This window comes from Haliotis rufescens, unplaced genomic scaffold (genome assembly GCF_023055435.1).
Source record: "Haliotis rufescens isolate VD_foot unplaced genomic scaffold, xgHalRufe1.0.p SCAF_8, whole genome shotgun sequence".
NCBI classification, from domain to species: domain Eukaryota; kingdom Metazoa; phylum Mollusca; class Gastropoda; order Lepetellida; family Haliotidae; genus Haliotis; species Haliotis rufescens.
This window is the reverse complement of record NW_025964372.1, coordinates 35,686,452-35,712,259: the sequence shown is the minus strand read 5'-3', so window position 1 is coordinate 35,712,259 and position 25,808 is coordinate 35,686,452. Positions and strand designations below refer to the sequence as shown.

General features: G+C 39.4%; 1 protein-coding gene across 2 annotated transcripts in view; it reads right to left on the bottom strand.

The window, feature by feature from the left end:
• Positions 1 to 25,808, bottom strand: part of LOC124141796 (discoidin domain-containing receptor 2-like) — a 237,610-nt gene that overhangs the window by 19,830 nt on the left and 191,972 nt on the right. For both annotated transcript variants that reach the window (XM_046509913.2, XM_046509914.2), the window contains exon 5: positions 5,749 to 5,838. In XM_046509913.2, the coding sequence (XP_046365869.1) occupies positions 5,749 to 5,838 (90 nt within the window). The remainder of the gene's footprint in view (positions 1 to 5,748; positions 5,839 to 25,808) is intronic.

Genomic DNA, 25,808 nt, shown 5'->3' with positions numbered 1-25,808 from the left:
ATATTCTAGTAAGAGCCCCCTATTCCTAATTTTGAGAGACCCCTGGACACTTATAATATCGAATACGGTATCCCTGTCACTCAACATCATTCATCACAGCATCTACTTCATACAAACTACCTGTAAAGATCCGGGGTAGAATAGGTCTTCAGCAACCCAAGCTTAATGTAAAAGGCGACCATATGCTTGTTGTAAGAGGCAACTAACGGGATCGGGTGGTCAGGCGAGCTGACTTGGTTTAATCCACGTCATTGTATCCCTTTCGTGTGGATCAATGCTTATGATGTCAATCACTAGATTGTCTAGTCCAGATTTGATTATTTACAGACCGCCATCACATAGCTGGAATATTGCTGAGTGCGGCGCTAAACAACAATCAACAAATCAACAACCCTACCCCTAATACATCATTCATGCTACCTACGCTATGCACCCTCCCTCCCTACTACCCGAATACTGCATACTCTATATCATGGGCTCATCACTCGACACCAACAGGTACCACATCCCACATGATTGTCTTATCCAAATACAGAAGGACCGCCTCTGTGGTCTAGTGGTAGATCGTCCGTCCGGAGAGTGGAAGGTCTGGGGTTTGATCCCCACCCGCATCTTACCAAAAGATGTTAAAAGATGTTGTTACCCTGTCTGGTGCCAAAACAAGGACTGGTCAGCTCAGAGTCAGTACACTGTGTCTGTCTGAGTTGGGTATTCATGTTAAATTGCGGCATGGAATCTCAGTGGGCTAGCACTATAAATCGGCATCAGTCCGGACGAGTACAAGCAGTCAGCCACACACACACTCTATATAAGTGCAATAATCTTGGACGCAACGCTAAACCCCATTTCACCTCCCCTCGCCAAAAACAAAAGAGTAGCTTTAGGCTGCAATGTAATGACCCTAGTGTATCGTATGCATTTTGGAAACAAATGACTTTTCCCTTTTTGTTGTCGTTATCAGGAGGAGGATGATGTATATTCCTGAACAATCAATGTCTGCTTGTCACAGCAGGCTGCTTGCCAGCCAATCTTTCATAACCATAAAGTATTTCTTATCTTGAACAGGAAATATGAATCTCAATAGTAAAAACATTCCAAGATAGTCGCTAAGAAAAGTCTAAACAATGTTTTTATTCATCTCCAAGGACTCTTAATACAGTGTTTGCATTGGCTATTTGGACCTCCATAATCCTCATATCAACAGACGTTTCCAACATCTCAAATGAAAGACCACAACTAGAGATTGTTTTCGACATTTTATCAACCACGAGCGATTGGTAAGCTATAAAACACACATTAATCTGACAGTAATTCCATAGCAAGGCTCAGTGGTGATTAATCACGGCCTCATTAAGCATGTGGACAGCTTGGATGGTCAGTTTGGAACAATCCAGCTTCTGACACCAACGCAAGAACCCAACCAAGTCAATTCCGTGTTTTAACTGAGATGGTCCACTGGGGTGTGCCACAACCCACAGCTTCTATGCAGGTCTCTGTGACAATATTCTCAGTCCAATCTAACCTCTAATGCTCCATCAACCAATTACAAACTCTGATGATTTGGGGCGAGTCACCCCATCTGGTAGCAGACGCCATGGGCGGCCATTTTGAAGGACTCCAGTATCTTGGAGCGGTGCAGTGGCTGTCATTATTCACAAGTTGATGAACAAAGTCAGAACAGAATTTGCCTGTCTTAATTTCCTGCTGCCCTGAACTAATTAAGTTTCCAAGTGTTTAGGGGTCCCCATGATTCATGCCCACAAAGACAGGGCTTCATTAGGAGTTCTAGTCAGGTATTCATCTCCGTCTACAATAAAGCTGCCCCTTCCTCAAGTAGCACTGAATACCAAATAGCTGGCAACTCTCTTGTCTGACAGAAACCTGCCTAATTCAGCACACAGAAATAATATGCACATATTTGCAACTTCGACTACATATTTTATAAGTAAGAAATAGGTGCCTAGCATTCCTTCAGATTCCCTTTGCAACACAGAAATTAAAACCATATTCAAATATGGAAGAAAAGTTTGCTATTCTTTTAAACTTGGCAGTACATCTTTCTGACAAGGGGTAGTGGGGTAGCCTTGTGGTTAAGGTGTTCACTCATCACATCAAAGGCCCGGGTTTCATTCCCCATGTGGGTGCAATGTGTGAAGCCCATTTATGGTGTACCCCCGCCGAGATATTGCTGGAATATTGCAGCATAAAAGCATACTCGCTCTTACTGACAAGCCTGTTTGGAGTAAAGATGAACACACTAGAACAAGCATTTTATTCATCGGTCTTCTGAGAAGGATTCCCTGCCTTTTTTGTGTAGTGTTCGAGTGGTATGATTCACAAGAGAATGAGTAAGGGTATCTTGCTCTGTCTTCCTAATAACGATTCTGTCAACACAGGTCAGCGTTGGCCCTTGGGGAATTTGGGAAGAAGCTCACTCAATCATCATCTAACTGGACCTTAAACAGGGATCAATCTCACTCCTTGCTTCGTTTAGATGATGTGCCCCTGCTCATACTAAAACAATGTACGGAAACAAGGACCATCAAACGCTGTACCATAATACAAAATTCTTGCTTCACGAGTTGGCTGAAATTAGGCTTCATGTTTCCATGCAATCAATTAAAATAAAAATGTTTAAAAGACTACGAATTCAACCATTACAACAATACACGCAGATTGCACAGAGAGTTGCCACTATCTGCGGAAAAATGCTTTTTCACCCTCTTCAAGCCTGGAGGGAGAAATAGAAGGTGATCACACTCGCGTTACTAAGGAAGCCATTTCCTTGACTTGCCTTCATGAAATAATGAAAAATCAATATAACGTATTTCACAGTTTTCTGTCAGGTACAAACTAATGGTCTGGTTATCAACGCCAGTTGCGAAAAAGTTGTCCTTCTACGTCATTCGTCAATTATATGCATTTTTTTCCGAAAATGTCCTCATAAATACGTTCTCTCAGAACAGGAATTGTTTCGCACTGGGTCCATTCTTAATAAAGGATTGTGATGACTATTTGGACACCCTGCTGAAGAGTCAGCACAGAGTGAAATAAACAAAAAATAAATAAGTGGGTAAAATGTTCTTATCATTGGACAGATTACCAATATTTAATCCTTCAAGGCTGACAAACATGGAAACTGGCCAATACATAATTAAGAGCTGAAAAAAGTTTTGATGAGGTGCTAGCCTTGTGCAAAGAATATCCAACACAAAACTTAAAGCGTGTTCAATAATACATGTAGTTTAACAACAATTTCACAAATCCCCAAGCCATGACACTTTTGATTACAATGAGATGCCTAAAATTGCCATGCTCCAAATAAGGTATTTTTTTCACTGATAAAATCAGGAAAAGGGACAGGATGACAGAGTAAGATTGAAACACTATTTCGGTTCCCTGTTATTTGACAGCTTAATTTCCAGAAGGGACCATGTAGAATGGATGGGCACCTTCAAGTGGTTTAAACCTCCAATATTTCAATGCCAAATAGTTAATCATGCCATGCTATCAAATGTTTATGATAAATGCACATAAATAGCTAAGCACTTCAGAAGGGTTGAATTTTTTATCCACTAACCATGACAACATAGAATATAACATTTGAGGGCTAGAAGTCATAAAAAGATCCCAAGACCTATTGACTAGTCATATGAATGCAAGATCCAAGATGTATTGACTAGTCAAATAAAGGGAAGTTTCCCAGGTATACTGACTAGTCATATACTGTATATGACCATAGATAAGCCAAATTTTGAGGACCAGAAAAAAAATTCTGTAGAAAGGGAACGGCTTATGTAAGGGTTGCACCTTCATCAAATTCCTTTTTTATATATAAAAAACTACATTGTATCACTTCTAGTGAATGAACAATGCTATAACTAACTTTGTCAATGAAAATGTAAAATTGGTGATTAAACATCAGTAGACATGATGATTTACAATTTCGTATGTATTTCTTGTCATGCTAGGCATTATTTTATATGCAGGGATAAAGATTACCGTGTGTATTGTCTCGTAAACTAAACCAGAATTACACACATTTTCTCCCAATCTACCGGTGATTATATTAAAACATACCCAATTATATAATGGAAAAGATATAGTTCCAAGGATGTATTGACCAGTCAAATTGATGATGGTTCCCAAAATGTATTGACTAGTCTTACAAGGCAAGTTGCCTAGATGTATTGACTAGTCATATAACTGCAAGTTCCCAAGATGTATTGACTAGTCTTACAAGGCAAGTTGTCTAGATGTATTGACTAGTCATATAACTGCAAGTTCCCAAGATGTATTGACTAGTCTTACAAGGCAAGTTGTCTAGATGTATTGACTAGTCATATAACTGCAAGTTCCCAAGATGTATTGACTAGTCTTACAAGGCAAGTTGTCTAGATGTATTGACTAGACATATAACTGCAAGTTCCCAAGATGTATTGACTAGTCATATTGATAATAGTTCCCAAGATGTATTGACTAGTCTTGCAAGGCAAGTTGCCTAGATGTACTGACTAGTCATACAAATGCAAGTTCCAAAGATGTATTGACTAGTCATATAACTGCAAGTTCCAAAGATGTATTGACTAGTCTTATTGATGATAGTCCCCAAGATGTATTGACTAGTCTTATTGATGATAGTTCCCAAGATGTATTGACTAGTCCTATAAACTATAGTTCCCACGATGTATTGACAGGCAAGTTTCTATCTATATGAGGCATTCCCACTGTGAATCATGTTACAGAATTATAACATCATAACCCTCTTATGTCTTAAGTAGTGTTTCTTACTATAAACAGCAAAAGGACAAGTCTCTCCTATCAACCAACACAAACAGCACTACACATGTCAGCTCTTCGTCTAGCAGTTACAGGAAAGACCTTTTCTCGGCACAAAAGCAAACTGATGTTGACCCGTCTGCCATATACTTGTAGCTAAATGGGTCCATTTATGACAGGTTATATTTATTCAGTGTGTGATAAATACTACTGAATGTTGTGACTAGCTCAATCTGAGCAGTTCCATGTAGCTGCTAGACATTTGATTGGTCAATTGTCACTGGTTTATGAGCAGTGTTGCCCTCCCTGATGAGATATACATGTGTCACGTGATAAGTCAACAACACACGTTCTCACTGAATAAACAAGTCTTTCCACATCAGCAGACCATAACGACTGTTTCATCTGTTATATGTTTCCCAGCTTCAACATACAAAAACCAAATCTGATATAGTTCTATCAAACAAAATATATTGTATATTTTCCCGGTACGGAAATATCATTGTTCAAGGTCACATATGGGAAGTGAACATAATCTTGCACACGTCCTCTACTTCAATAAGATGCTGTCCTTGTATAAATGCTGATGTTTTATTCTACTTGCACATGTCCTCTACCCATGGTTTCACAACCAGGTCTAAATTATCACTAAGAGTATGAGTGAGTGAGTGAGTGAGTATGGTTTTACGATGCTTTTAGCAATATTCCAGCATTATTACTGTGGGGGACACCAGAAATGGGCTTCACATTATGTACCTATGTTGGGAATCGAACCAGGTTCTTCGGCGTGACGAGCGAACGCTTTGACTACTAGGCTACCTGACCGCCCCTATCACTAAGATGTTGTCCTGGTGCCAGTGCTGATGTTTAATTCTACTTGCTCATGTCCTCTGCCCATGGTTAGCCAACTAAGGTTTCATCATCACTAAGATGTTGCCTGGTGACAATGCTGATGCTGAATGTACTCACCTCTACACCCTTCTTGTTCCTGAACCTGAGCCAGCCACCCGTGTCTTCTCTCTGGTATTCCAGCAGGAACAGTTTGGTAAATTCCTGACCCTGAAACAGAGAACATGTCTGATGTATAACACATACACGAGAAACATATCATGTCTGATATTGTACAAGATCGTGGATGTCCTGCTCCTTCAGGTGCTACTGTCACATATAATCATTTCATGGTCTGATATTGGTCTGATTTTAAAAGAATGTCATAAAACAGATGCATTTTAAACATTTTTTCAACCCCTAAATGAAAGTAAAATGACATATATGTGTCATTGTCTGGCTGTCTGGGTGCCATTGTACAATGCGATCTTAGCGCCAAGGTGATCATAACTCCCATATCTTAACATAGACTTAGGACAGCCGTAGTGCTAAGGTTATTTTGTACAACGGCACCCTGGTGTATAACATATTTATCATATGCTGGTGACCCAAGGCATAAAGGATCTAGCTGAGTGATGTGGTACATGTCTTATCTAGGTGCATGGATTACCAGCTGTGAGGCCCTTGCATACTGACACCATGCATGTGTGTTCACAGATTAGGGAGATTATAGAAAAGGTATCCAGTAGTAGCTCTTGACAAACACTCTAACAAACAAGAGGATCACACGAATGTTATTACACTCCATTTATTTTCTTAGGTTTGGGATGGGCCAGCTAAATTTCGAAGGAAAAAACAAAACAAAAATAATGTACTCCCAAGAAAGTATGTTCATTGGGTTAAAACATATGTGTTAACTTTGTAAGTCATTGTCTCTGTGATATATGTATATACTGAGGTGAGAGTGATTCAAGATTATTGCACTTATATAACAACATGCATGTACGTGGCCTCCATTGACAGTGTCTGATGTTTGATATATATTTTTTGACAATTGTAACAATCATATACTCAGCTGGAGTGGAGACATGAGTCTCCAGACCTGATGCAGTAATGTGGGTACAAAATCTCTCCTGGCTAGTTCTATCTTTGATGTTTTATTCAGGCCACAGGTTATGTTCATATTACACATGGAATAAACAGCTGTTGAAAGCATGGTTCCACGTGTTTTCTCTGAGTGACACACCTCTGTGATTTTCAGGCTGTTAGTCCTATTACTTAATTGGAACTGAATTTACAGCTTTTGATAAGAATAAATATTTCACAATTTTTTCCCCCTATCAGTGAAAACCTTTGACAGTTTATCTTCAATGTTTTTCACCTCACATCAACAGAAGAAACAGATTTATTTGCTTTAGCTGATTGGGAGCATGTTTATACTGTCTATTTGTCTTGGGCTTATTTCAAACAGTTTGAAAATGCCATTACATTTCACAGGAAGGGTAAATTAATTCAATTTAGTTTGTCAAAATACTTGACTATTTTTGGACATAGATAACAAGTGGACCAAGTTCTATTAACCAAATGATAAGAAACAGAAACAGCATTTTCCATGGATCATTACAATCGGGACAATACATCTCTTGCTTACATCCCATGCCTCAGAACCTTTCAATCAAGCACAGATTGTTGGCAGTCATCGCTTAATCTGGAATACCTCACCAATCTACCTTGAAGGGACAACTACCTTCACTCATAAACCAAGACCTATAGAGGAGAGTCAGGATCAGCCGTGGAGACTTATGATGGTCTTCACCACACGCTTCACCAATCATCTTGTGATACAATAGGACTTGGACGAGTGGGTGGATAGATGGATGGAAGGAAGGAAGGATGGATGGATGGAAGGAAGGATGGATGGATGGATGGATGGATGGATGGATGGATGGATGGAAGGAAGGAAGGAAGGATTGATGGATGGATGGATGGATGGAAGGAAGGAAGGAAGGAAGGAAGGAAGGAAGGAAGGATTGGATGGAAGGATGGGTGGGTTGGTGGATGGATGGATTGATGGAAGGAAGGAAGGAAGGAAGGATTGATGGATGGATGGAAAGATTGGAAGGAAGGAAGGAAGGAAGGAAGGAAGGAATATGGATGGATGAATGGATGGATGGATGGCTGATGGGTGGATGGATGGATGGATGGACATTTAATTAAAAATATTAGCCTGAATATTTTTCAAGGAAAACACCTTGCAATAGTATCAAGTGTTCTTAAAAGTTCTTTTGCGTAGTATATAATAGACCCCAAAAATCATTGTATTATACAAGCCAGGATTTAATATTACATGCATCTGAATTTGCAATAGACAGAGTCTTTGTGTTAAAGATCTTCTCCAAATTTAGAACATAAAATCTTGTAGCTGGATGTCCCATTAACAGAGCAGAACATAGTTCCCCATCCATCTGTTTCATGAAGCATGTGTGCTGTGTAGCAGGAGATTACACCAGTCATTAACTGCATTTTATCTAGTTTTATTCTCTGTTCATGTTATCAATATCAACACTTGCAGTGTAACTAGTGCCAGAGATATCAACGGAAACAAATTAGACACATCAAGTTTCTCACTTAACTAGCAATGAACATCACAATGGCTACCTTTTCACATAAATTGTCATCCTTCCTCACAGAAGAGCTATCTCTATTTCTAGTCCTCCCATATCACAGATAACAAGGAATACCCCTTTGTTTTATAGCAGAAATAATATGTATCTTTCCTACTGAAGTTACCAAGGGGCTGACCATTTGATATTCTTCAAACTGTTGAAAAAAGAAGAAGTCAGCCCCGACAATTATTTTTTCATCAGACTATATTTAATCTGTTATGGCATGACAGATGAACTAAAGTCATATGAAAAAAAATAGGGTTTTCTTTAACTTCTTTTGAGTAGTATACTTATCTTCTTTTTGAATGGGGAGGGGAAAAATCTTTGACAGGAATACACTGGCCAGATATAGAAAGTAACAAGCCATTTTTAGCTGAAAGTAATACCTTCTGTAATGAATGGACAAACCATGTGTTAAAGTCATCCTCTGGGCAAGTAGAAACTTTCATATTTTGCAGTCAGCCTTTACATTATCAATTTTTGCAAGAGCGCTAAGATAAATGAGTTGTTTTCTATGTTGAATGAGTTCTGTCCCTGATGATAAAACTTTGGGGTCCAAGGTTACGAGAAACACAGCAAAACTGACATTTCTTTAAAAAGTACAATTGCAAATTTATGTTGAATATCCCTCTCTGATCCCTATAAATCATATGCCAGATGGATGAAACATTTGGAATAATGATCTCATTAAACAAAAGCATTTAGGCACTTCCATGTCGACTACTGTCAGGCAGGTTGGGTCCTTCCAGGAAGTCTTTTTACAGAATTAATCAGTGCAGCAAACATGTCAAGCAGACACCATTCAAAATGGCCGCCAATGTTGTCTGCTGCAGCCAGATGTATTCTGCATTTTTCAAACTGACACGATCACTGAACCCGAAAATAACAGTGTGAACTAATCAAGAGAATCACGGAAAAGGCCACTCATCTTCTTTTTTTTATCAAATTCTTGCTCAAACTCAGTCAGTTTGGCACCATATTCCTCAATCATATTTGACCAGCATCTAAGGTGCCAGGAAAATGGTTCTTTAGACCATTACTAATGACTATAAAAATGAAAGCTATCACACAAAGGCCCCAAACAGGCAATATTTCATTCTAAGATTTATCTTATTGATGGTAATTCTGAAGAGGACTGTTTAGATGCCCAATTTGATAAGCATTACTTCTCTTCAACTTGCGCTTATGTTTTTCTGAATTGTGAATGAAAACATAAACAGTTTTCAGATGCAATGAGAGTTGAATAAACTCTATGACTTTTGTGTCAGATCTGTTTCATTTGAATGTCATCACTGTAATCTAAAGATGCAGCCCAATGTTCGAAGTAAGCACTTCTGGCAAGGTTTTTTATGTATCTTATATTACACCTCGCATGAGCCTTCTGTCAGCACCCTGTCATTAGACACGGTAATAAAACAAACTCATTACACAAACAAGAATAACATGAGATAATTAACCCTAACTACAACAGACAATCTTGATGGATACACTTAAACTTCAATCAAAGAAAAGTTTTGAAACTGAGTTAAACTTATGAAACAAATCAGTAGTCATTATATGGTGAAATAAGCCCAAAATTTATCAAGTGAAATGTCATTTAAAGGCATTCTAGCACTGGCGAAGATTGAGTCACCAATGTCAATGTCAGTTTGTTTCCTCCCCAAGGAGGGAGCATTGCTGACTTTGGACAAGTGGTCAGCGTAGTCTGAATGCTAATACCCAGCACCAGACCCTTATTAAAGGGGATTAATCCAATTGAGTGTGAAAAATGAGAATCCTGTAGCCATCTGTTTCAGTATTTTCTCGTCTTGGTTAACTGAAGATGACCTTCCTTGCTTGTCAGTTTTGGCCTTGGTTTGTTGGAAGAAGATAATTACTAGCACTGACCTCTCACCTCATTTAATTCATTAATTTACTTTCCTTGAAAATGTTTGATTTGCAGAACCCTTTTACATTTATTTACATGAATCAACTTCCAAACTGTACAAAGGATATCTTCTCAGGCCCCACAAAAATACTCAAGTGGACAAAATACATAACAGATCCATTCTTCTCTTATTTTCAAGTTATCCTATATGGGTCTGTATAAATTCATCAAATAATATTCTTCCAGTAAATTCATAGTCATAAGAAATCTCTGCTAAAAGAAGAAAAAGAACGGCAATATTTTAGGTTTGTATCAACGATGCCATAATGATTGCATTCCCGATTTTCAATACATTGCTTGCAGTTTGTCATAGAACTTAATCTGTGCAGCAAATAAGTAGCCATAATCTTTAAGGAGAAGATATTGATCATTATTTCTATGTGGATGATGTCTGAAGAGTCTTTGAGGTGGATCAGATAAAACATGGTAGCTAGGCTATGGAAATAATCTCACATGTTCACTCAAACTTTCTATCAAACTATTTGTGACACTAAACAATCTGGCCTCCTGAAACGGAGCACGACCGTCTGCTACTGGCAGCCATTTGCAACCCTGGCGGCCATTTGTAACCAGGGAGCATTATTTCCTGAGACAGGAAAGAAAACCAAAGCATAATGGAGGATTCATTTTATGCCACTGAACTACAGGATCTGAGTTTAATCTTGCTTCATAAAACAGACGAGTCTGTGTCGCAATGCTGTGACTCATCAATGGATGACAGACTAGAAATAAAACAAAGTGAAAATGCATGCTATTTGCCTGATCACATGACACCTTTCACCTTTCCTCAGCACAGGCAGGATGACTGGGCTGACAAAAAAGTCAAATTGTTGTTATAAAATTTATCTTGATGATTTAAACAGGAATCTGTCAAAATGGTCTTTGTTGAATTCCACCTTGTTAGGTGGTCAATTTTCCAACAGTATTTTGATATGTCAAACAAAGTTGGAAAGCAAAATGTCTTTTATACTGATTTTCTCTGAGTGCAGGAACATATTTACAGGAATCCTATTACATAGTGATTCTTCATGCTGTATTTTGAGCTTTCTTGTCGTTGCATATTCTGATCAGGCCAGAGTGATTTGCGTATAGAATTCTATTTCTTAAAATCCCTTTCATCGATCACCAAACATCCCAGTTCAGGGATAATTTTGGAGAAAGGTAATTTGTACTGGTACTTATTTTGAAACTGAACTGTATTAAATTCAAAATGTCAAACTGACAATACTCAATCCCGTTTATCTGCCCTTAAAGATTCCATTGGCATAAAAAGTAAATAGTGATGAAGAGTACATGAAAATCAGGGATGACACCAGGTGTTAACAAAAAAACTTTCAAGGGCAGATTTCAGAATCCTATCGTCAGAAGTCATCCAAGAGATGAATGTTTGAAAAACATTGCAAAGAATGGCTGATTCATTGCTGTAGAAGAACAAATCCCTAATTTGACATCAACATAGATAAACATCTTGTTTGAGGGATATGAATATAGTCACAAACACTCCAAGACTATTTACCAAAAATTCGCAAAAACCCGATTTTCCCTGATATTCTAGGACAGCATGCCACTCTCACAGTCTGTATATCTAACTGACTAAACTCAAAAACAGATTTTTCCAGATATTCTTGGATTGTGTGCTACTTTCACAGCCAATATAGTTTCACCCTGATTAGGCATTATCTAATGACCTTCTTTATGAGTTTGTGTTCAGAGCTGGGATGAGATTTTTCACCACATATAAAACACAGCAAGCTGAAACAGTGAGATAGAAAGATTGTTGATGACATTGTGGGATCTGATACACACCCAAGACAAATGGTGTATTTGAGGGTCTTTGACAAGACATATCTGATGCCTTATTTGTCATGCTTTGTCATCAACAGTTCAATGTTATCGGGAGTCTGATACGCCATGTCTCAACACAATACTCCAACCATCCCCGGGGGAAGTACAAGGTATTGAATGTACTCACAGGAGAATATAAAGCTATACATTTAAAGTGCTTGGTTCTCCGATTGTAAGACTTGTGAGACATTTGGACCCAGTCTGGAACTTCTCTCAACAATTTATTTTCTACCAAAATATTGGAGTGAGTGAGTGAGTTGGGTTTTACGCCGCTTTTAACATTATTCCAGTTATATCACGGCGTGTCAGCTTAATGTGGGAGGAAAGCCCGAAGTGATGCAGGTCTAAGACGTTTACCACTTCGGTGAAACCCACGAGCACGGGTATGGTGCTGACAAACCTAGAAACATAATTGGGGCAAACCGGGATTCGAACCCACAATCATAGGTTTCTGGCATGCCCAAGGGACGCAACTCTGCACAGCGAATCGCGGCGCCTTAGACGACTGGGCCACCCGTGCCCCCCCCCAAATATTGGACATAATGATGTCGAATGAATGAGAAAAGAACGCTTGGAAATGTTAGTTTTTTACGAAGTTAGTATCTAGTTAGACCAGGCTGGGCATTTGTAGAATTTGTACAAACAACCAATTAAAGTTAACCTTGACAGGTGAGGATCATGTTTGATATCGCCAATAGCCTTCTGAATCCTGCTTGTTCTCTGCCACACAACAAGGCCTGGCTCTAAATGCCAAGATAGCAACACCTACCAGCCTTCTTGTTGAACAAAAACATTGTTAAAGTTGTCTGAAACACCATGCCTTCATTTGAATGATATTGCTTGGGCCTTGCATGTTGTCTTTTCTTTAAATAGTGTTTATTTTGTGATTTTTCTTATTGTTACAGGCCACAAATGTGATTCATTAAGACCAATGACGGACATTTTAAAAATACAATGTGTGTTTTTTAGAACAAATTACATTGAGTGATTGTTCTTCTAAATAAAGCCAAGTTTGTAACGGACGTATTTCAACAGGAAAAAGGCACTGTTTTCATGAAAACATAAATTGCTATGAACTTTCCTGGTAAAATGTCAAGCAAAAGCATTCAGCTGCAGTGAAACTTTGTTCATCCATAGATTTATTACTGAAACTAGGGGCCTACATCAATTATTCTCGCAGGACAGATGCTCTGAAATTCCTCATAGCTTGTGGTTATTCTATAAGTAGATAGTGTAACAAAGGGGCAGTCCTTTCATCTTCCGGGGTCCCAGGCGGGGAGCGAAGTGAGTATGCACCCACCCTTTTTTCAGACACCTTACATGTTAACTGTGCCCTTGACAGCGTCACTTCCTGACTGAGGTGTTATGGGTATCCAACCTTTTTAACTCCTTGATCTGCCTCTACTGGGATTTTCATTTAGGGACAGAATATTATATTTTCATCTGGGGCAAAATAAGTCAAAGGAGTTGAAGTGTTAGATCCTGTGCTAAATACTGATTTCATTGTTGCATTGAATCTCTTTGAATGTGGATTTTGTAGCAATGGGTCAACTGTTTCAAATAGCTACATTCATTGGTGACTCAAGCTTTGAAGGTAGAAGATGTCCAAAAAAATGTTCCCAATCGGACATTTTGAGACATCTCCTAAGATCTACAGTGGGTACCCAGGTAGGGTCGGGTAATAGGTGGGTGGGTACCCGGATAGTAAATCTGGACTCGTCCCAGCCCTATTACATTCATATGACTAAACATATTGTATTGTATTGTATTGTATTGTATTGTATTGTAATGTATTGTATTGTATTGTATTCCCCACTGTATGTTGATGTCAGTGTGTATACCCTAGTGTACACTTACTGTATCTTCACAATTACATGGAGTTGATTCCCATGTTTACAGTATAATTGACAGTATGACACTCTCTGACAGAGGTATTTCTTATCTCTCACAGTATTAAATACCTCTGTCTGGATCATCTTGTGTGGTCTGGGACAGGTTCTTGTTCTCCCTTACCCCGGGGATCAACAGAAGTTCTGGGTGACTGACTCGGGGAGGAGACTGGACAGGACATGCTTCATACAGTTTTATACCCCTCGGCCACGTTTCACAAGGTGTGTGGTGGCAGGTGAAATGGGGTTCAACGTTGCGTTCAAGGGTATTGTACTTGTAGAGCTATGTGCATGTGCATGTCCGTGTGTGTGTGTTTTAATTTTTACATGCATGTGTGTGGTGTGGTGTGGTGTGGTGTGGTGTGGTGTGGTGTGGTGTGGTGTGGTGTGGTGTGGCATGGTGTGGGGTGTGTGGTGTGGTGTGGTGTGGTGTGGTGTGGTGTGGTGTGGTGTGGTGTGGTTTTGTGTGGTGTGGTTTTGTGTGGTGTGTGGTGTGGTGTGTGGTGTGGTGTGTGGTGTGGTGTGGTGTTTGGTGTGCTCTGTGTGTGTGCTAGTACTGAGTCTGTACCTATGACGGTTATATAAAGCTAGCCCACTGAGATAGGTAACAACAAGTATAAAGTTAATGACCACTAGACCAGTATGTATATCATCCATAACTGTTGAATATGCTGCTCTTCCTTTCTGGGTGTGAAGCCCATTTTGGTGCCCCCCACCGTGATATTGCTGGAATATTGCTAAAACCGGCATAAAACCATACTCACTCACTCACTCACTCCTTTCTTGGTGGCTGTACATGAAGATGGAGTGAAGCTCCATGCTGGCTCTATGCTGCAGTACTTACCAATAGAATATATACACTACACAACATTTGAAAGGGATAATCATTTACGTTAGATATATATATTTAGACATACACCTGACGTATTATGAGAATCAGTTTTGTGTATCATAGAAAGATAAACATATCCTATCAACAGTGGAGCAGTATGTACATCCATGTTGTATATATCCACTCCCCATGTTGTGAAGGAGGCGGCAACCATCAATAAGCATCACTCTCCCAGCTTTCCACAACACTCTTCCTACGCTCTCTACTACCTGATAATCTGGCCTGATAAACTCGCTCTGTCGCAACTGATCAAGCCTGTAATCCGAAATCCTGGTCACAGTTTTAACAAGCTCAACTGGGTTAGATCTGCTATCTCCTCACATTCAGCATCACTGACTTAATGTACAGGAGTGTTTGATCTTTCCACTGATAATCAGCCAACCTACACTTTATAATGGGACATCCTTTTACTTAAGAACTTGGACAATTGTTTTTGCTTTGTCAATAATCACATTATTGTCAATATCGCATCTCTAAATTTCATCATAGGATTACCAGCCTTGTCCTTGTCCTAGTATTTGCCCCGGGGCATCCTTGCCAGCTAGTTGCTAAATAGTTTTCTTGGTGTGAAAGATAGTAATCACTAAGTTCACTTCATTAGTAATGAAGATGAATATACTAGAACACTTCAGTGAACAGTTCATTTATCATGAGAGGTCTTAAGTTGCACCTGCATATACTTAAAGTGTGGACCAGACCCAGCTTGGCCTCATATAAAATAATGTTTGTTTGTTTGTTGTTTAAACGCCTCACTCAGCAATATTCCAGCTATATGATGGCGGTCTGTAAATAATCTGATAACCTGATAAGCTGGCCAGTGATGGATATAATGAGCAACTATCAATGCAATTGGGATACGATGACATGCATCCCGTTAGTCGTCTCTCATAACAAGAATGGGTTGTAAAGACTACTTCTGCCCTTATCTTTAACTGAACAATATTTGAAGACTGTCCATGGGGTTTGAATATTGAAATGATGGAAATTTAGAATATGTAAGATTTTCTATAACATCCATTGAAGAATAGTACATGGGGGGGGGACAAGCATGGGTTGCTGAAGACCAACTCTAACCCAGATCTTCACAGGGGGAGACAAGCATGGGTTGCTGAAGACCAACTCTAACCCAGATCTTCACAGGGGGAGACAAGCATGGGTTGCTGAAGACCAACTCTAACCCGGATCTTCACAGGGGGAGACAAGCATGGGTTGCTGAAGACTAACTCTAACCCAGATCATCACAGGGGGAGACAAGCATGGGTTGCTGAAGACTAACTCTAACCCAGATCTTCACAGGGGGAGACAAGCATGGGTTGCTGAAGACTAACCCTAACCCAGATCTTCACAGGGGGAGACAAGCATGGGTTGCTGAAGACTAACTCTAACCCAGATCTTCACAGGGGGAGACAAGCATGGGTTGCTGAAGACCAACTCTAACCCGGATCTTCACAGGGGGAGACAAGCATGGGTTGCTGAAGACTAACTCTAACCCAGATCATCACAGGGGGAGACAAGCATGGGTTGCTGAAGACTAACCCTAACCCAAACCTTTACAGGGGGAGACAAGCATGGGTTGCTGAAGACTAACTCTAACCCAGATCTTCACAGGGGGAGACAAGCATGGGTTGCTGAAGACTAACTCTAACCCAGATCTTCACAGGGGGAGACAAGCATGGGTTGCTGGAGACCAACTCTAACCCAGATCTTCACAGGGGGAGACAAGCATGGGTTGCTGGAGACCAACTCTAACCCAGATCTTCACAGGGGGAGACAAGCATGGGTTGCTGAAGACCAACTCTAACCCAGATCTTCACAGGGGGAGACAAGCATGGGTTGCTGAAGACTAACCCTAACCCAGATCATCACAGGGGGAGACAAGCATGGGTTGCTGAAGACTAACCCTAACCCAGATCTTCACAGGGGGAGACAAGCATGGGTTGCTGAAGACTAACCCTAACCCAGCTCTTCACAGGGGGAGACAAGCATGGGTTGCTGAAGACCAACTCTAACCCGGATCTCCACATGGAATGAGACTTGTCAATACCACTGGGCAACATTATGAACAAGTTTCAAATATGTGTCAGTTCCGTGAAAAACAAAGTTATTGATAGAAATGATATGCAAAAAAACAACTTTAACTGAAAAGTTGTCAGCTCATGTATCTTGTAAAGACATACCAATACTGACAAACTACGCACAATAAAATGACGTATTTATTTCATAACCTGACACAAATCAGCTAAATGCACTCATGGCATAAAATAATCAATGTATCATATTTGATTGACAAAGAGGTCGGAGAGAAATGTTTTGAAGTGAAAAAACCTGGTCACAGAGGTTTCCATATTGTCAACGGCAAATCAAGCTTCAGACAGCATGACTTGGTCTGTGGACTTTTCCCCTCCCGACTGAAGCTTCACCATCAGCATCTACACTCTAACAAATTACATCTACCCACAACGTCAATCCCGTTACCTAACTTTACTAATTAGGTTTGGAAACCTGTCAGTACCGGCGGGCCAAGGGAGAGCCTTTCCTCACGATTCCATTTCTCAAAGTGCCTCAAGTACCATCGCATGCAGTTTGCGGCTAGCAAATTGATCTCAGCCTAATAGATATATGGGTGTGCTTTTACCTGAAAAGGGTCAAAGTATGGAAGGATTTATCGTCTTCCTCGAGACATCACGTTAAGAGTTTGAAGGCATAATTCAGATGAAGTGAATTCATTTGGATCTGCGCCAAACTGTCAACATAGAGACTTGCCAAAATAACTGCAAAAAGCTAGAAGCATAGATATTTGTACATGGCCTAGACTTCATACCAACTAGTTTAGTTTTTCACATGAACATGACCAATTTCACAATGAGGAGTGTTCACAGCTTTGTTGGCATTGAGTGAGTGAGTGAGTGAGTGAGTGAGTGAGTGAGTTTAACGCTGCTTTTAACAGTATTCCAGTTATATCAAGGCATGTCAGCTCAATGTGGGAGGAAAGCCCGAAGTGATGCAGGTCTCACACATTTACCACTTCGGTGAAACCCATGACCACTGGTATGGCGCTGAAACAAGAAACAATCGGGACGAACTGGCATTGCACAAGAAACACTAACCCTGAATAAACTTAGCAACGCTCCTTCTCAAAGACTAAGAACATTGAGTAATACTTCCCAACATATGTTTGAGAAATAGAGCTTATATCTTATATGTTCCGCCATCTTAAATGCAAAAGAAGCATGGTGCATACTTTAAAACATATGCTCTCTTTCCTTATACACATCTATTAAAAATACCACATCACAAGTTTCCAAAAGCCATTTTAAGTGTAATACACTTTGCATTCTATAATTACCCTGTTCCTTATTAAACTCAGAACACCGGATCACAGCTTTTTCAGACATACACCAGTCTCTGTCATGAGCTGTGAGGAGTTTCCTCAGAGACCAGGGGAGATAATCTCTAGTGAACCTGTCAAACTAGCTCCAACACTTCCAGGTCTGTGTTTAAAATATGGACTTTTGTTCTATATCGGAACTGTCAAGGTGTATACAGTGCCAAGGGGATAGATTACTTCTGCACTAAACAATGCATTAACTTCTCTAAACACCAAGCCATTAAGCAAAACTGACAAATTCTCTCACATCACTGCAGCAACCATTCCGCATTTAGAACCTACATTTACCAGCTGCACTGGCCTCTGTGTCTGCATGGCCGCCATCACTAAGTTTAGATCCTGGTTTGGGAAAATTTAGCATGAAACATTTTTTGTTTTTCTACTCTTTCCCACTGTGCAATAAAAATGATCTTATCTTATCTTTCTGATGACTACATTACTGGTCGTAGTTATATGTCATGTTCACAGACAAATCAAGGTCAGTAACGTAATTATGGCAACATTACTGTAACATGTACGAATTAGTGGCAACACTTTGTTTCGGCTCTAAGCTTTTAACTCATTTCCTGTACGAATCTACCATCAAATAATATTTACACAAGGTTGATGTGGAGGTCTCCAAATCACGGTATATAACTGCCATAGCCTGATTCAGGTTACTGGTATAACATGTATACTACGCAAAAGAAGTTTAAGAACACCCGATTCTTTCATATTGCTATAGTTTATCTGTCATGGTGTTCTTTAACCGATAGCTTGACCACCATCATATAGCTCGAATATTGCTGAGTGTGGCATTAAACAACAAACAAACAAAACAAACAAACAATAACGGATAGCTTGACATATTAACTACAGTAATATGAAAGAATTGAATATTCTTCTGAATACATCTCTATTCTCCAGGCACTGCCCAACAATCTCTGTAACCAATTAGACAAAACATGTACAGTGAACTACGTTTATAACGAACACGCTTATAACGAACTGAAGGATATAATGAAATGTTTTTTGATCCTGTAATTTTGCTGTATATTTGAAGTATACATGCTGGATATATGTTAATAATGAACTAAAGTTATAACGAATTGAAATTAGCGGTCCCTTTGAGTTCGTTATAACCGTAGTTTACTGTATTATCAAAAGTAGGAAATATCAAGTTATACATACTGCATTCATAGAATTTTCATCAACATTTTACCTCTTGCTGCTCTATGGAATCTGCTTGCGCAATCATCGCGACTTATTACTCTCAGGCCTTGACGTTTTATATTCATTGATGACCAATAAAACATGCCAAGAGAAAATCAAACAACAAACATTATGGATAGTGAAGATAAGAGTCACAAAGGCCGAAATAAAAGACACTGCTATGAATCTTTGTTTTGTGTATTAAAGGATCCATGGCAGCCATTTGGCATAGGGACCCCCTCCCTGAATGTGAGTGACATGCAGCCAAACTACGATTGATTCCCAGGGTAAAGTATTGAAGAATGAGGAGGAGAGAATGTGTCCACGCTGATCGTGATTCTATGATTCATCAGATGTGACCAATTCAACAAAATTGTCATCATTTTTATCACTGCAGTCGATTAACCTCTGACAACCCCAAGTTTTAAACAAAAGTTTAATGACACTTTGCAGAATGGGAACACCCCAAGGTGCTTTCAAAGGAACAATTCTAGGCAACTTGGGAGTGGGGATGAATTAACACCATGGCCCTTCAACATTACAAGGCTCTTAGCCCAAAACTTCACCCACTTTTTATGAGTTCCATTTGCAGTAAATTTCAATTTTGCACACTTTGTTAAAGAGTGCATAAAGCTGAAGAAAGACAATTCACAATGGCTTTGCTTCACACAAACATTTCATTTAAGAAGGTGTGAACAGGAAAAGACAAAAAGCCGTTTAGGTCAGCCTTTTTTCAAGGGTTACAGATTTTCAGTGAAACATTTGCTTTGTAGGTCGAAAAACATAAATCAATAAATGCACTTTATAGGATTTTTTTTTCAATTTTTTATTTGGATCGGTAGGGGATGAGATTAAATAATTTACGGGCTGAGATGATCGTAACTCCCACCCTTTAACATAGACTTACAAGGTCTTGGCGCTAAGATCGCTTTGTGAACATGGGCCCTGGTTTGGATCCTTATAAATATATTAAATTCTGATGGCAGCCTTTTATTGTCATTTTTATGTCAAAGCGAACTTTACCATTGATGTTATAATAAAACCTTGTCATTTTGATTTTGTTTGGTTTTAAGTTTTCAAGTCGGCGGATCTGTATACCAAGAAAGAGCCTAAACAAAAAACTAAATGGGTGAATGCTTCCTGCAACAATTCACTCAGGAGGAATCATCTGGAACAAAGGTCTTCATCTTGACTACTTCCTTGTCCAAATCACTAACATGGAAATATTTTGTCAGACAAAATTTGTGGAGGGTAGTTTGATACGAAGTTTCAGGGGACATAAGAAAACAACTGCACAATAGCTTCTGTTTTTCATTTTGATCTTAATTTGTTTTGAAATGGAATCTGCCTATGTTTTTATCGCAACAGAAACTCAACATTGTGTGTAAATGAAACAGAAGTCTCACAAACTATTGTTCATTTTAATCAGTGTGACTTGTCTGAGAAAATTACAGAGCCTCTGGGTTCTAATTAGCTTCAATTGAGTACAAAATCTTTTGCAGAAGGAAGCAGAGAAAAAGATTCATCTGCCAATTAGAAAAATGTAAATTAAATGAAATGGGGTGCAATTTGTGGGTAAAACACTGAATGACTTAAGCCCAGCTCAATCGTAGATTTTAATTCCAAATGAAATGTGACACAGGCCTTATTTGTATGAGTCAGCACATTGTGACATCTTGACATTTGGCTAAGCGATTTTGTCAGATTGTGTTGATTTGCTGGCCTCCAATCACGATATCTCTGCACTGTGATATTGAAAGAGGGCTGGTGAAGAGGACATTATCCTGCAGCCTGCAATACGATATAACTACAATAACCATTAGATAATGTTGATTATGAATATGATATAATAATTCATTTGAAACAGTGACAACACAATGCCAACAGGAGTTGTTTCCCTTGCATCATAACAACCATGTCCCATAGTCTTGATAATGGCTCGTTTTAATATCCAGTTCATAATCTATTCTGCAAAATAAAAAGAAGGAGGTAATTTGCTCTTAGAATTTCAAGTGATATTGAAAATATTACATTTTGACACCCTACTTTGCTACCTACAGATTTTATTTATGAATTCAGTGGAACTACATACAGCAGTAATTGTTACTATACATACCACCACAAACACAGGTTCACCTTTTTTACGAACACCTGGTGTCATCACTGATTTTCAGTGATCAAGCAATATCATTTTCACAGCTATTTTGCCTTTTACGCCCAATGTAATCTGTTTCAGTGTATGATCGAGACAAGTTGTTCTTTGATATTATATTATATACAGAGAGGCTTCAAATCAAAACTGACGTATTTGTCAATGATCCCCAAAGTTTTTGTAGTGATGTTGGTATTATCTAAAAGTGAAGCTAGGGTAAAGGCTGACTGCTTGCCATGACAGAAAGAGTTTAATGATATCATCACATAAGATCTTCTCTACATCAGAAAGTTACCATTTCCAGGATTTAACAAGACTCGAAAAATGTCTTGTATTTGATCATTATAGTATCCACAGGATGAACCAACCCAGTCAGGCAGAAAGCAAAGAAAATGATGAAATGGCCCTAAGCCCTGTTACAAGAATCAGCAATTATAAACACTGAAAAGACTGTCCCTTAATCAGAGATTAGAGGCCAAATCTGAAGCGACTGAAACTCGTTTGCCATTTCATTAACAAACATGATCGACAGCGCCAGTCTGTAAAGGTATCTACATCTCGGTGCCAAGTGGGATTATCACAAGCCACTGAAAGCCGTCTTTTATACCAGGCATTGATCTGCACTCAAATGCTCCGTAATTCTCTATCCCAAAGTTGGGATCAAAATGAGACATCCGATACCCTTGAGGGGTTTAGGCCTGCTAATGGCTACTGTGGTCTTGCAATTCCATTGGCTAATGTCCATCACACTGTCTCTGGCGATATTGATTACTAGTAAAACTATCACCTGGTGCGTTGACAGTTTGAACTTTGGAGGTCAACTTTTATACTTGGATGCTTCATGAGAATTGCAGGAAGGTAATTAAACCGGCAGTGTTATAAAACTTAATCTTGGATGACTCAGTCTGGTGTTTTAGAGGGCACTAGAATCAAAAAGTTGTAAAAGCATGCACCAATATTAGGGGGGACATGACACTGGTAGCCGGAATCATCTCATTCCACTGGAAGAATCATCTCATTATGAGATGAGTGAGGGAATGCTGATTTATGCTGCTGTCAGCAATATTCCAGCCATGGGATGGCTATTATCAGATGAGTCTGCAACTAAGGTGGGTGAGTGAGTGAGTCGGGAATCGAACCCAGGTCTAGCGCTTTAACCGCTAGGCTACCCAACCGCCCTGTCTGCAACAAGATGAACACACATGGTCACAAGACTTCCACACTGGTGCCTGCAGTATTCCACACACCAGTCCCTAGTGTTGTAGTGTAGTATTCACATAGAGCTCCACGCGTTCAAAATACCATTTCCCTTTTGTAGGAATAGTGAAGAGACCAAATGAGTGATCAAATTCCTAAAATGCAAGAGTCATTTACACATAATGCTGTCATTGATGATGATGATGATGATGATGATGATGATGACTTTTGTGATGACTTTTGTGATGACATTGGTGATGAGCAATGATCAATTATGATGATAATGAATGACTGGGATTGCGATGATAATGATAATTGTGGCGATGAGTGAGTGAGTATGGTTTTTCACCGCTTTTAGCAATATTCCAGCAATATCATGGCAGGGACACCAGAAATGGGCTTCACCCATTGTGAATATGTGGGGAATCGAACCTGGGCCTTCAGTGTGGTGACATTGGTGCAGAGCAATGTTCATTCTTGATTAGATTGGAGATGATGTTGATGATGGAGATGATGATAAAAATGATGATGTGATGATGAAAATGTTGAAGACAATGATGATAGTGGAGATGTTGATGATGATGATGATGATGATGATGACATTGATGAAGATAACGAGTGAATGAGCTTAAAGCCGCATCAGCAATCGTGCAGCTATTCTCGGCTGCTGCTGCTGCTGCTGCTGAAGATGATGAAGCTGAAGATGACGATGATGATGATGATGATGATGATGATGATCACGACGACGATGATGGAGATAATCACAGTTGCACTGAAGACGATTATACCAGGTTTCAATGTAATTTGTTGTAATTTAAACAAGATCCAATTCCTTGTGCATATGTTTCTTGTATGTTGTTTGAAACCATGATGCCCTAACCAGCAGATCCTACTGCTTTGTGTCAGCTGTTGTTGATGGAATCTAAACTATGTTAAACTGGGGGGTCGGATATGTAAAAAACACCAGCATAAACTGAAGAGAACAGACACTTCAATGCGCTACCAGACATAGTCGTGTCTATACATGGATTTCCATAGAATAAATTAAACTTTTAACAAAAATCAGAATTGGTCCTTAACAAGTGTGGCATGTATTGCTTATTATTTACTACATATTAAACCTTGGTGATGATGTTATACTAATCAACATTTCCTAAGGACCAAAATAGTCATCTTCAGTTAAAGGAGTGATTCTTAGAAAATGTTAAATAGTATATAGTAAATAAAACATGACAAAAAATCAGAATTGGCCTAAAACAAGTCTGGCATGAATTGCTTATTTTATTTATTAGATATTAAACCTACACTTGGTAACTGTTCTACTGCTAAGGATCAAAATAGTCATTTTTAGACAAAGAAGATCCTTAGCAAAAATTGATTAGTGTATATTTAATAAAAGATTACAAGATAATTATTATTGTGTTTGTCGAACAAGGAACTGCAGCTGAAACTAGCTCCTCGATATACATAAAATCATGGCTGCAATAACTTCTACATCACGACATGGTGTGAACACTTTCCACTAATGCTGATGAGACAAGATGACACAGAGAGTTTGAAGCAAATACACTTGTGTAACCACTGCCTCAAGCCTGGGCACCTTCTGAATCATACATGTAAATAAGGTGTTGGACAATGTGGCATTTTTTATTCTCCTGCTGGAGGTGAGATGAGTCATACCTACACACTGACACCGCCTCCCTATAGAATATCAATATTTCATCACTGACCAGCCAGGTAGCTCGGCCCAGATACATGGCCAATAATTGTATTCATATTGCATTCTTCATCCGACCATGCAGCTTTCCAATGTGCCTTTTGTCTGCCATGTGCTTAGTTGCAGTTTGAAAGGACTCATACTCTTCCCCTTCCACAGTTGTAATTATTTTACTGATTAATTACACCATGCTATCTTGTACTTGTACAATCTCTGCTCTTGAAACTTAATGTTAGGTTTAACATAGGATGTCTGATAATGCTGACTATTGTACACGTTCAAACTCAATGTATATGTGGGATTTGCTTGAATGTTTCTGACTGCTGGGTTAATTTATGCCAAATTTTCTCCTTTTCCCTAGATGAAAAGAAACCCCAAATTGAAGCATACAGGGGTTTCCTATAGCCTCATAAACATCATGTCTCTTCTCTAGGTTCTCCGGGCGGTAGGGTAGCCTGGTGGTTAAGCGTTCGCTCACCACGTCGAAGACCCGGGTTCGATTTCGGACATGGGTACAATGTGTGAAGCCCATTTGTGGTGTCCCCTGCCGTGATTTTGCTGGAATGTTGCTTAAAGTGACATAAAACCTCACTCACTCACTCACTCACTCTGGGTTCTCACACATGTCCTTCCCTGGGGCACATCACGGAATCTCGATGCTGTTAAATCTAGTTTCCAGCTCAACTGAGACTAAATGACATGAAGGGAATGGGAGGAAATCCACAACCTCTCAGGAAGACCTCAGGGAGATAGATTGCACGTAATTCCTGCACCATTAGCCTCCTGTGAAACCAATGTCACCAATGACCTTGAACCTCAGATGACCACCTGATCCTTGCTCCTTGTTTGTCTGTTGAGGCACTGGGGAACAGTGTCCAATAATCTAATCTCTTGGCCTACCTACAGCTCAATATTTTTGTTATTCATAATTCAAATTGAAAATAGCTTGAGGCATTGAGAGCCTAACAAACCTATTCTGAAGATAGCAACAGTGTTCATCTGACTTCTGATTCTTGTGTGAGACTGGACAAAATAGTCACTGATTTCCTATAACTCCCGGCCATTTCAAATCCAGTGAATTGGGATGTTTTTCTGTGTAAAACAATTTGGGTCCTCACTATGACCTCAAATGCCACCATCTTTGCTTCCTCACTCGCTCCACCAATCCAGCATGGTTTAACACCTCGATGTCTCTAATTGGTCAATAATTGACCAATCGTAATTCTAACTTGTCATCATGGCAAGGCAACTGTTCTTTGTCCTTTTTTTCAAAAGGTCATTGTTTTTTTCTTGGCTTTGAAGCGAATGCTTTGAAGTAGGAAGCAGATATTTAAAAT